Genomic DNA, 14,068 nt, shown 5'->3' on the forward strand with positions numbered 1-14,068 from the left:
AGGGCAAAATAGAGGCAAAAATACAGCCTCATTTGGTAAACCCAGGAGTAATGTATAGGGTGTTAATTTTTTTCAACTTCTCTGAGATTTTAATTTCTCAAAACATTTTTTCTAAAAATCATAGAACCAGCTTTTGCCCATTTCCTTTGCAATATTACAAATGGAGATTTGGTATCTTTTTGAATTTCAATTGTGTCTTAATGCCTGGTTGCAACTTCCATTATTACATCTTATTATGCCTATATATGCCAAAAAGCACAGACTGATGTTATTATAACAGCCTCAAAACATTTATGCAGGGCATCACAATTTATAAAACATTTCAACCAATCTTGGGAACAGCCAGGAAAGGTAATATTTTTACTCTTTCTGTTTTCCAAATGAAAAACTGAGGAGCAAAAAGTCTGAGCAACCCAATCAAGTTCCTATACCTGAAGCTAGGATCCCTGTCCTCTGACTGCAGACTTGATATTTTTCAAGACACAAATATCCAGGAGGGGTTTAGCAAAAGCCATATGCTCTCTATCATGACTTCATTTTGTACAGAAAGTAAGTGAGATACTTAAGGGTTTGTTTATCCCTGCTGCCTAAGAATTCCAAATCAGCTCTGACACGGGTGGCTGCCACCCCACTGCATCAGCCTGCTAGAGAACCAGGGGGGATACTGCTAAGTGATGTCTGCTCACATCCATAGTCCCACTGCCCGGGACGGCTTTGGGCTAATGAGAGTTCCCAGGTCCTACCTATGTCACAGTGGATGAGATGCAGTTAGGATGTTATAGAGTGAATCCCCTTGAGACTGAGTCGACATCCCCTCAGAATGCAGAGGTAAATCTTGTCACAACTCCAGCTATCTTTCAGGGAGATGACAACTCTTGCAGAAGGAAGTTCGCATGAGTCACAAACTCACAGCCCCAGAATACTAAGTAGCTCTGTCTCCACCTGACAGCTGGGGGAATGGAAGCCATTTCCGTTCTCTTGGTCTTTTTTTTCTTAACTAAAAACAACTTTGGAAGAGAAGAAAAAAACAACTCCCCCAAATCACTCTTTATGGGTTTGGCCAGGGCCACATATCTGCAATGTGGAGGTCCAAAAGGCCCCCAGACCCAGGCCCAACTCCTTTCTCCTCTAGAGTCTTACCAATGATGGGGGTTGAACAGTTTCTGCTGTCACTGTTGATGGAAGATGTGAAGAAAGGAAATAAAAGGGGAAAGAGAATAGAGGAAGTGGCTAAATTGCATAGAAGCTGCATTCTTCTCTGGGATGTTCCCTTCCAACCTGGACTTTATGCAATGAGGTTGGGAATCTTTGATTTACAAGAAAAGCATAGAATACTGCAGCAGATGTTTGCACATTGTCACTCGGAGTATGGTTTGTCACATTACATGTTTGCTGCAGCCTTGGCAATCTCAGCTTCTCCGTATGCTCCAGCAGAGGTCATTTTTCCAATGCTCCTATTCAATCTATGGAACCCAAGTGGACAAATTGTTAACTGGGGCTCTGTTCCTTATAGTTGCACATCACCATGATCCACACTCAGAGCTTTGGTGGTGGGGTGGGGTGAGGGGGTGGGGAGAGGGGAGTTAACTGTAGGGAGTTTTTCAACAGCCCTAGAAGACTGCAAATCTGAGGTACCATGTGCACAAGGAATAGTGCACTCTGCAGTGTGTTTCTATTGTTAATTATGATTGTTCAGATCTGCTCAGAAAGCCAGAAAGTCAAACAAATAATGAAGGTAAATGAAATTGGGGAGACAGATAAAACTATCTCACCTACTTCTTTTTACTTTTTATTTTTTAAAAAATTTTTAAAGATTTATTTATTTACGCATACAAAGAACTGGGGTACAGGTCAGAGGTGCAGGGCCTTAGAGGATTCACCAGAGACAGAGTAGGGAACAGAACAGGCAGACTGACTGAAATACACTGCTGAGGGGAGCAGAGGGGGAGACAGGAGAGGTCTGCTGTGCCATGTGTGTTCCTCCCTGACCTGGGATTGAATTCTTGCTGCAGTGGCTGTGGATAGCGTCACTGTGCTGTGCTTAGCCCTTTGCACCACCAGGGAGGCCCTCTATTTACTTTTTAATATAATTAATAGAAAATTTAAAATATATATGTGGATTATATTTCCAGCGGACAGCACTGTTATAAGACTACTTGCAGAAAATTTCTTCCTAGTGATTACTACATTTTTTGGAATGGGTGAAGGTGTCTTTCAGGGCAGATAATAAAAAATTGGGCAGAAGGGATGATTCATCATGGTTCAATGGTCTTTCCAGTTTTAGGCCATTACATTTTTGGTTCTGAAAACTTAACCTTGGAGTCTGACTATCCAGGTCCAATGTTTTGAATTGGGAAAATGTACACAATTTGTGATGCTGTAATGTTTGCTGCTTTGTCATAGTTCCTCAGTTGCCATGGGATGTCTTGATTCTTGAATATGTTTCTACTTGCATAGTAAGACACTAATAAAGATGGCTTAGAAAGAAGTATAATTATGGGATGGACTGTTTGATGTGATGATATGATGGGAATTAAGTAAAACTAAATTTGATCTTGTCTCTCTTACTTGAAATGAAAACATCTGGATTGCTTTATGTCTGTATTGACCTGCTGGCAGGGGAAGATAAATAATTTGAACTCCAGTTATGTTGGGCATAATATTTAATGACTCAGGGATTCTGTGAGATTAGTTTTGGCAAAAAGCTCTGCATGAAAAATACAAAAACTCAAATTTGAAGTGACTTTTAAATTAAGATTTAATCTAATTAAAATTCATCACATTCTTCAGATCAACAAATTAGTGGGCTTCTTTCCTTTCAGAAAAAAATCTATATAAAGTAGAATGGCTTATCACTTTTTTTTCAGAAGCAGTATGTGATTCACCACCTTCTTTCATGGCCACAGTCATGCCTGATCACTTCCTCCCCAGAGTGAGAAGAGCATAGATGGAGAAACTATCCTGGCATTTGGGAATAACAGCAAACACCACCAAAAAACCTCCTAGTTGCAGGACTTCAGACACACTAGCACTCCACGTCAACTTGCTCTGCACGACTCAGGTGGAATGAACTTTCTATGGTCTAACGAGTTCAAGAGAAGATTTTGAAACACACCTTGGGATTTAAGTAAATGAGAGACTTAAGAATGTAAGTATCGCAGAGCACAAGGAACTGTCAGTGACTCAACTGGGAAGAGCACAGCCTCCTAAGAAAGAAGAGATGGGGTATGGGCTGATTTTTTTTGGATTTGGATAACATGCCATTGATGCCAGATATTATAGCAGAAACAGATGGCATGACAGATGCTGTGAAAGAAAAATGACTTACTACTAGGTGAACCAGAAAAAATAAACAAGAAGGACAGGGGGGAAAGCACACAAATCCCCCTCTGTTGTCAGGAACATCTTCCCATAGCCTTGTATTCCATAGGTTGCAGATAGCAAATGACAAGTTTCATCCCTTTCTCCAGTGACTGAACGTTTATAATTTAGCCATTCTTTTGGAGAGTTCATTTTTTGTCTACTAATTTTCTAAGGAAGAAGGGACTGCAACAACTAATTAACTATATCATGCCAATAAATTATAAAGAGGATGTTACAGCTAATCTTTTCTGGCTCAATAGTTGTTATATGATAAATAGAAACTGGATAAAACTCATCTTGGTTTATTTTAGAAATGTTCCCAATTAACATTGCTTTATAGTAAGAATCAAATGAATGGGGTTGGCATTTAAAAAAAATTAAATCAAAGTTGTTTAAAATGTGTATTCCAAAGCTGGGCTGGGTGCTCTCACTAGGTCCCTTGGGTTTAAAATAGGTGCCTCGGAAAAATTATAAATTAGTGTCTGTTGTGGCTCCATGGAATTGATAGGGAATGGTTGAAGCCAATAAAAATGATGTATACTAAAGATATGCACCCAGGCACACACATACTAAACAGTGCTGACATCTGTAGGTTTAATGTATTGAAATTCAGCAATATATACTCAGGAACTTGTATTGTTTATATCAGATAGAATTGGATGCAAGTGACAGCCTAAAATTACTAATGTGAGTTGCTGGGGGAGGTGGGGGTAGGATGAGAATAATATCGAGGATTTTCCAATGATTACCAACAAACAAACCAAAAAAAGTGATTGGGCAAGTGATGGGTTTGCCACTATATTTGGAGAAGAAATAAAACAACTAAGTAGAGGTTATGGAGTAACACTCACTGATGAAAATTACTGTCAGGATTTCAGGGTAATTTTGATAGTGCCCAACATTTCCTTTGTGTATTATTTTTAGAAACATAACTCTCTAAATGTAGATTCCATTGTATATGTACAAGTTTCACTCATACACAAGTGCACCCAAGACCATCTGGCAATCCCTGTCTCCTTATTTCTTCTTCTTTATTGCCCAGATCAGCATTTTCCTCTGTTAAAGTAGAAGAGACCAAATGTAGAAACTGGGTTTCCAGAAACTAGTATCAAAATGGCATTTCCATCTGGCTCACCTTGGAACAAATGATTCTACTAAGTTTGATCATATACATTTTCTGAAAGTGAGAGTGAATTCACAGGGGAGCTATTTCAATCTGGAATAAGTCCTAGTGACAAACTGCCTGTAGTATGTCCCTGCTAAGTACATCTGGAAGACTAAGCTTGGAGCTGGAGTGCCTGGCGAAAGGGCACTTGGTGGGGTGGGGAGACAGACCTCTTCCCATGAAGAGAGGTTGATTGTCATCAAGTTACAAAATGCATTGTTTCTTGACTTTATTAAGAAATGGCAAATCTGCATTGCTGATAGCCTTCACTGAGCTTCTGAATTTGGACAGTGACTAATGATAAAATAGCTTCCTGTTTGTCTTGGTGGAATTTTCTGTCAGAAATGAAAGGGAATGTGAATTTTCTATGATTCCAGCAGAGGCTGGACAACGGTACATTTACAAATCCACCAGGTGGCATTTTTTTTATAAGCTCCCTTATAAGCTTATAAGCTCCCTTCTAATAAATTTCAACACACAATCAGTGTTCATAGAACAGACCCATTATCATAGCAGTATCACATCATTTGGTTCCTAATTAAGAACTTCTGCCTTGTATAATGTAAGTTTTCTTTTTGAGATACTCCTACATTATATCCCTAAAATTAAAAACAGAGGTAGGATGGGAAAAAAAAAGAAGAGACTCAGAAATATCCCAGATGTTCTTCTATCTTGTACATGGTATAATTCAAAGACATGTTTCCAAAGAAGATGGTCACCAGGCTTTTAATTCATATGTACTTTAATTATAACTTCTATACCACTATCACTTCTAAAATTTCTATAACTCTATCACAAGAACCTGATTTATTATAAGACACTGAACTACCTTTTGAATCATCATGGACAAATTTACCTTTAGAGTAATTGTATGCCTGTTACTCTAGTCTAATTCTTTGAAAACTTGTAAATCCACTTCATACATCTCAAATAGCCAGAACATTCCTTTTTTCCTTTCCCCCAAATATCTTCATTCTTACTCAACTCAATCAAGTGATAATCCACATGACTGCAAACTCCAATTAACTAAAACATTCTTTTTAATTTTTCCTCCCAAACTATCTTTTCTTTCTTAAGCACTCTAGGTAGTTTCCATAAATGAAAATTGAAGAGAATCTGGTTTTAGGAACATTCTGAAATCTTCCACAAGGAGATGGGTAAAGTATTGTCTTCAAACAGTTGTAAGAGAAAGGGGATAAAATGTGGCTCCTTCAGAATCAGCAACCAAATTCCAAGAAAGAGTCTTGTTTTGAAGTGGTGAGCCCTGGAACATCCCACTGAGCACTTGTCACCACAGTGTGGAAACTAATCAAACTTCAAGTTATAAAATAGAAGGTCCTCAGAAAACTGACTCCAAAATAATGATGGCTGTGTTATAAACTCCCCTTCCAGTAAACACTATTGTTTTAGTTGATGAAATCACAAAAGTGAACCTAGAAGAAGTGAGCATAATAGCCACTGATGCCACAGCCCCAGTGCAGCAACGAAGCACTTTGTTCTACCAGGAAGAAGCAGGACCTGGAGCCCTGGCTTGAGGATAAGCGTTGAAGGGCATGAAACGGAAAGGTATTTGTTTTTCATATTCAATCATATCAGTCAATATATTTCATTTCCCTGAGTGGAATAAGTCATGAAACTAGTACCAAGAACTCTTTTTAAGTGTCTTCACTCACCTTCCATGGGGGTGTTGCTGTCCGGTCGATTGGCGAAGACCACATCCACGTACTCCAGCTGCAGCCTCTGGAGGGAGCCCTTCAATCCTGACAGGCAGGGACAGGAAAAACCCCAAAGTTCAAATATAAGTGGTACAAGAAAGAGTTGATGATTCATTTCCTTCAAGAACTTACTGGGGGGGGGGGAAGCACTGGATAATTTTTAAAAGTTCTTCAATACAATGATGTGTTTATGGGCTTCCAGAACCTTTAAAAAATACATCAGAAGCTGACTTTGTCCCCACCCAATTCTTAGAAAATTTTCAATGATTTTAGCACTTCTACCCAACTGAAAATACATTCTCAGTAGTGAACTTACGTAGTGACACGTGTGGCGGTATCCAGATGCAATATTTAGACTAAAAAGCAGCTTGGGAGTTTAACTTATTTCTTTTTAAAAAATTGCAAGTTAAGGTCATGTTTTGAATTACTTAATAGGCTCGCAGTGGGTTTGAGATTGTGATTGCACATAAAAACATTAAAATATTATAAGAATAAATGTCAATCCAATCTTAAGGTACACATGGGTTTAAACAGTAACCTAGGGGTTGGCAAATGAAGACTTTGCTCAGTATTTCACTAATTGGAACAAAGTTTGAAGAACCTTAAATATAGCTGAGTTCTACCATTTCCATTACTTCCCATTCTTTGGGGAAGAAACTAAAACATTAGAAGCTGTAACATTTTAAGAAGAGGGTTAGAGCTTAAAAAAAATTCTGGAAGCAATAATCTATGTCTCAGCCCTGACTATTTGGTCACATTCTTATGAGTACTCAGAAAAAGATTATTTAATTTCAGTAAAATTAATACTTCCCTGAAATAGACTGTATTATATATGATATTATGCAACCAAAGGCTGACAGTGTTCAAGAATCATTTTATCTCATCTCCATGAGGCTCTCAGCATTTCCTTATCACCCTATTTAATTTCAGGAAGACCGGAGGTTTTTTTTCTCTTTTTATTACAGGCATAAAATTAATTGCATGTTAAATGAGGCTCTTATAAATTTAAATTTGGGCTCATCTAAATTTGATTTCCAAACTAGTTTATCGACCAGCCACAATTACTTTTCTGACAGGAAAATGGAGTGCTTAAATATAGTTTTGGAAATATTTTTCATTTACTGAAAGAGGACTGTCTAGTGGGGGTAGCTTGTTAAAAGAAATATTGTTGAAAAGATCAGGACAGATGGGTGTTAGAAGGACTAATACCTTCTCTTCAGAAACCTGGGTTGGCTTTCAGGCCTGGAGAATCACCAAGCTATCTCAAGGGGCAGATGGAAATTAAATTTACCTTAGAAAACACTGTGATGTGAGCCACTTTGGGGAAGCAATTCTATGTATGAAGGAAACTTGGGGAGGCCAGGAGAACCAAGCAAACAAATAATGGGCAATGTGGGTTGGGAAGTTTGGAAATTTAAATCCTGGAGTGCTGTGAGAGATCCTGCTTGGCTTGACATTTTTGGGATCCTACTTGGTGAATTTGACTTCTTTTGTGACTTGACTGTAATCTGTAGTGGAGATAACAGTATTTACTACCTTTGGAATTGCTGCTCCAGAGAGCAAGTAAATCAATTGCCAAGCACTTTGTAAGTGCAAGTCTAAAGAAATGTGGTGATTGTAACAGTGGTGTTCACATCTGGAAAGGTTCCAAATGAACCTTGTTAAAAACTAACGCCCAAAATTTTCAGAGTCCCCTAACGGGAGGAATTAATGCCTGTTCTGGCCATGTCTAGCATAGCATAGGACACAGTGTCCTTTATGATGGTAGCCACTCCCTCTCTGTCTCTTCCAAGCAACTTAGTATGGGCTGATGGTAAGTAACCAGGAGACACTTTTACAACTTGATCCTGTTGTAATCCTGTGTGATCAGACACAAGGTATGTCACTTATTCTTCCACACCACCAGTTATGTCCCGAGTCCTCATTTCATCCTGAGCCTGTGTTGGACTCTGCTTGTAGAAAGATTCATGGACATATTTCTCCCCAAGGAGCTAACAGTGCATAATAACAGCATCTGTTGGCTGTTCAAGGTAACAATGTGTACTTATAAATAATAACGTAGTCTTCATATTCAGATCATCTCATATGCAACCGTTTCTCACCTCTCACTCCTTTTCCTGGGAGGCATTCTGTCTTCATAATTAGTATACAAAATGATGTATTGCATCATGTCTGTGATCCACCTGGTGTCTACTCCAACTCTGAGGGGAGGTTGTGCCTCAAAGAGACACTATACACTGCCTTTGAAAATTGCAGCCACATAAGTCTTGTGATCTGTGATTAAAAACTTTGGATTTTACTCCACATGAGATGACAAAACATTGGTGAGGGGTTGGGAGGTAAAGAGAAGTGGGTTATATAGGGGAAATGATCTGCTCAGATTTTGAACTGGTCACTCTGCCTGCTGAGAACCTGGGGCGCTGGGGTGAAAGCATCTCTTCATTCTGAGAGATGAGTTCCTAAGAAAATTCCTCATTTATTTAAAGGTAGAAGCCTACCGCAGCAGATCAAGTGAAGACCAATTTGGTGAGAAGTGTTCACATTCAGGGCAAGTTGTGCAAGAAGAGTAGGAGGACTTTGCTGGATATAAGGTGTGGAGGGAGAGGAATCGAGGAAGACTCCTAAACCATTGGCCTGAGAAATGAGTGACAGCCAGTGAGATGGGGAGGGTAGAGGAAAGCAAATTGGTGGGAGTGGGGGTGGGAGCCATAGGCGCTTTGACAGCACATTTTCGACCACGAGAAGCTCTTGGCTGCTGGGTGGACCAGGGTAGCTCTCGGGGGAGAGGTTTGTGCAGGTGAGGCACAGGGTTTAGGGTCCAGTGCTGATCTAGATGTCCTCGCCAATGTCTCATAGCCTCTCTGAACTCACTTTCCTCATCTGCCTAAACACAGAAGGGAGTGAGATGATCATTCTGCTTTGCTCTTTCATCTGACCACAGGCCAGATCAGGCAGTGCTGGCTTTCCTTCCTAGATGTTTTTAAATCTATGACTTAAGCTGAATCATAGCAACATAAAGATATAAAGAGACATGTAGGGTTTATCTCCCATAAACAAATAGTCATGTTCTATCTCCATTTTGCAAATGTTGAGCAGTGGCTTGGGGCCAGGTATTGTTTTAAATAGACTTGCAAAAATGCATTTGCCTTGGCTCCAGAGGGGCAGCTGGGCAGCTAATCACAACCGAAGGAGGTTAGTGCCCCGTGGCTTGCTGAAAGCACTTCTGATATTCCCTTGTCCCTGGGCACTACCCTAGCATCTGTGGGAATGAATGCAGGAGAAAGGCTCCTGCCCTTGAAGAGATGTCCATAAGTTAACTGGCGATCTTCAAAAATCCACAAGCTAATAAATTGTATCATGTAAAGAAAATAGCTTTCAAGTGACTGCAGTAAAAAGAATTCTAAGTTCATTTTTCTTTTAGCTTCTGAAGTTTGAAAGCCATTAAGTTGTTTATAAGGTGGACCTTAATTCAGCTCACGGCTTTATTTCACAGGAGTCTCAAGAATGATGCTCATTCCAGGTGTTAAGCAGATTGGCCTGGTTAGGGATGGATCAGGTGTGTAATCTTGCAGGATTAACTCAGTGACTTGGAGATTCTGCAAGGGATCTTTTCAAATAAGCTATTTTCCACATGTACCACCCCTTTGCCTCACTATCTAATTTAAAAAATAATATGCCTCACATAATGTACACTGTTTCCGCGTATCATTTCCCAGCTTCTTTTAGGTAGACTTCTCAGTTAGGATTTAAGACACACCTGTTTGTTTTCCTGAAGGCTTCACTGCATTAGGATAATACGTGTGGCTACATCTCCCACTGTGAATCACACTCATACTGGGGAGAGGGAGGCAGGCAAGTGCAGTTTCCCTGGTGCCTACTGTGGTGAATCTACTTGTTAAGAAATTCATTCTTTAACTGAAAAATCATAAATTATAATTTTTTTAAAAAGAAGTTCAGATAGTAGGGTTTGATATTTGCCAGTCATTAAAAAGATCCAAGCAGAATGTGGTTAGATTGTTTTCATCTCCTGATCCTAAAATAATGATAGTGGCTTGTGTTTTGAATTACATAACAAAACTGTTGTTTACCTGAAAGGCAAATAAAGACTTAAATGCAGCTTTTGTCTATAAAAGCACACAATTTTCTTTTTCTCACGGTTTGACTTGCCAAACTATTTCTATCCTTTCACGTTAGGCACTAAAGAAATTTGATCTGCTAAATTCTAACACTGGCACAAATTTGGGCTTAATGAATGTTTGTGGAGAGGCTGAATGAATAAATATACTTTCAGAATCTGAAAGGACGTAGGGGTCCTAACTGGATGTAATAAACCTATTAGTGAAATTTCTGCCCCTTCCTTGTGAATCTAAGGAGAACACTCCTCAAAGGATTTAAGTCAAGGATTTGGGGCCTCACGGTAAAGGTCTTTCACATGAAATTTTTCAAAACTGTGTAATGCACCAATCGAGCTCATTTTACACTTTGTGAATTAACTCAGGTTGCCAAGGTCACCCAGCGCATGACTTTCGTCTTATTCTCTAACAGGTTCTCAAGTGTAATGTGCATCTGAATCTGCAATATTGAAAAAGGTCACCTTCCTCACAGAGCAAGTACTAAGGAAACTCAAGGAGAAGATCTGTAAATGGCTTCAAACTTTATTTTGGGTCTAGAGACTCATGTCTCTTCTTCTCTGCAAAGTCCACTCAATCCCTAATTTCAGCCTTCCCAGAAATATCTTCTGAACTGACTCCCTGACACTCATGAGCACTGTCTTTGACTGAAAGTATGAACTGCAAAGTGACACCAAAATGACAACATTGTAATTTATCTTCAACCTCAAATGTTTGAAATTTTATGCTAAAGTTTGAATCTATATCAGCTTGAATTTTAGCTGAACTTGTTTCTTCATTCTGAGAGATGAGTTCCTAAGAAAATTCCTCATTTATTTAAAGGTAGAGAAATTTTAAAGTATTTCTATTAAGTCATATGAGCTGTGAAGAAAACGGATTTTAAAAAAAGCTGGAATTCTGAGATTATACACATGCACTGGTAAATAGTAAAGCAATGGAGATTCGGTGAAGAGCCTGGTAATACATCTTCATTCTTTTTCACTTTGATTTTATATTTCTCTGTTCACTGCCTGTGTAAGGCATTTTCTGAATCTCCTTTTTAATCAGATTAAAAAGAAAAGAAAAACAATAACTTGGTAGGCAGTACCTGGCTCCCTGTGCATTCTGCTAGGTACTACAGGCCAACTGGGATTATTTCTTAGTGACAAATGAAGAGGCAGGAGACACAAGTTATGGCAAATGCTAGACCAGGACTGACAATGATTTTGAGAGGCAGGCTCAGTTGGACTTGACAGTGTCAACCAGGACACCAATGCTTGAGAAGAGATTTTTGTTTGGGTGTGAACTTGGGCATACCAGCAATTTCTCTAGTGTGAGAAAGTGGTCATGCATTGTGGCAGCCTCAGAATGGTGTTCACTTAGTAATACTTAGTAATGGTGTTCACTTCCTTCTCTTATCCAGAGAAGGAAGAGCAGCAGAGGCACTGATAATAATAATAGGTGATGGTGACAAAGATAGCATTGAAGTTCTTATTATGACAGGCACTGTGCTCAGTGTGACTGATCTAATTTCAATCCCTGTATAGTAACCCTATGGGGTAGGAATATTTATAGCTTATTTTATAATTGTGGAGATTGAGAGTTAGTGAGGTTAAGTAACTTGCACAAAGTCACTTAGCTCATAAATGACAGAATTGGAAATTAATCCAAGGTATGTCTGATTTCAAAACCCAAATGCCTACAAATTTGTTGAAAATCAGTTAGTAAGAGTAACTCAGACTTTGAACATAATGGAATGATATAATTATTACTGTTAATATAAGAATATAATTAATATTATTAAATTAACAGTATCAAGTATATGTATATACATACATATGTCATTATCTAGTCACAAATGTTTCCATTTGAAATTAAATGATTGAATACTGGAAATAATTTTTTTCTAGTGCAAGTCTAAGGCATTTCAAAGTAGTTATCTTTATAGGTCAATAAGGCTCTCTAACTTTCAAAGTCACATGAATATCTTCAATTTGACATTATCTTTCAGATTAGGCTCATAGGGAGAAAAAACTCCCAATAAAATGGCAGTCTGGGAGAAAATATTTGCAACAAATAGAACCAACAAGGAGTGAATATTTAAATATACAAAGAGCTCTGACAAACTGCAAATTAAAACCAAGACAAGCAAGTCAAAGAAGTAAAGTCTAAGAACATCAAAAGTTAATTCCCAGAAAGAGAAGCACAAAGTTATGACATCCACTAAGAAATAAATGCATAAATAAGCAGATAAATAAAACCAGCTACTCCATCAGAGTGGCATATTTTTCTTAGAAAATAATTTTGTGTTAAAATATGCATTATTCTCTAACAATGGCACTTCTGGTATTTACCACATTTACATAGGGATGGTCATTTGTATAATTATTTTCAATACTATTGATAAAAGCTGGAAATAATCCTTAAACCATATGTATGTGCAGGCATGTGAGTGTAAATTGTATTTTAATTGAGAAAAATGTAAAGTTTATGTAAGTGTATATATATATATATATATATATATATATATATATCTTGATTTCTTTGGTTTAATACAAACACTTTTGTATTTCTTTTGTAAGTGTATATAGATAAGTCAGTGTAACTACAGAAAAAGTTGGGAAGTATAATGCACCGGATTGTCCAAGTGTAGAGTGAAATGAGGTGAGCAAACGGTACTATTGACTTATTTTTACTTTTTTTTTTTAAAGAGGCATGTTCTATTTATTTATTTATTTATTTGTTTGTTTGTTTTGTTTATACAAGCACTGGGTACAGTCAGAAGCGCGGGAGGGTGAGAGAATTCACCAGAGCCAGAGCGGGGAGCAGAGCAGGCAGAAGGACCGAAGTACACTGCTGAGGGGAGCAGCGGGCGGCAGGAGAGGTCTGCGCGCCATGCGGGACCCTCCTCCGGTGGCCGGGAAGCAGCCGGGGATCGAACCGGCGCCACAGAGGCCGCGGGTTCTTCGCAACCAAGCGCTCAATCGCTGCGCCACCGGGGAGGCCCGACTTATTTTTACTTTTAAAGTGGTGGGATTAGAATACAATTTATGTTTTTGGTGACTTTAGCATTTCATAAATGAAATTAGTTTTTAAAAGGATAAAATAAACTGTCTTAATGATTAATCATGAACCTAAAATTACAAAAATCTTGAATTTTTGTGAAATATGTTGGGAAATATACCGCATTCCCCTTTTGACATTTTTCTTTTATTACAAAAGGTATAATAATTCTGTAATATATACATGTGTAAGAAAGAAAGAAAAATTTCTCACAACTCTTATAATCCTCACAATGAAGCAGAACGGTAATTCTATACAATGTAAGAGTCCTAGAAGACTATTTCGTTTCTTATTTATTTCTAAGCTACACATAATTTTGAGTACCATTACAAAAGCAATAGTACAGTGAATCAACAACTCAGTGGTAATTTTCTACAAGTTTTTTCTCTATGTGTAGAACCTCTTTTTCAAAAGTACAAGACCTTAACATCTGTCCACACAAAAACTTGTATGCAAATGTTCATAGAACATTTTTCATAATAGTCAAAAAAATGAAAGCAAACCAAATGTTCATCAGCTGATGAATAGATAAACAAAATGTGGTATATTGATACAAAGCAATTTTATTTGTCAGTGAGAAGGAATGAAGTACTGATACATGCTACAACATGGGTGAACTTTATGCTAAGTGAAAGAAGCCAGTCACAAAATAT

The 14,068-nt window shown here is 38.2% G+C and overlaps 1 protein-coding gene across 1 annotated transcript in view; it reads right to left on the bottom strand.

Annotated features, from left to right (window-relative positions):
• The window catches only part of KCNAB1 (potassium voltage-gated channel subfamily A regulatory beta subunit 1), a 211,630-nt gene that overhangs the window by 36,506 nt on the left and 161,056 nt on the right, over positions 1-14,068 (bottom strand). Inside the window, exon 8 of the mRNA XM_054700987.1 lies at positions 6,202-6,288. Coding sequence (XP_054556962.1) covers positions 6,202-6,288 — 87 coding nt within the window. The remainder of the gene's footprint in view (positions 1-6,201; positions 6,289-14,068) is intronic.

This window comes from Talpa occidentalis, unplaced genomic scaffold (assembly GCF_014898055.3).
Source record: "Talpa occidentalis isolate TD23 unplaced genomic scaffold, MPIMG_talOcc4v2.1 talOcc4.4, whole genome shotgun sequence".
In the NCBI taxonomy this organism is placed as follows: Eukaryota; Metazoa; Chordata; class Mammalia; order Eulipotyphla; family Talpidae; genus Talpa; species Talpa occidentalis.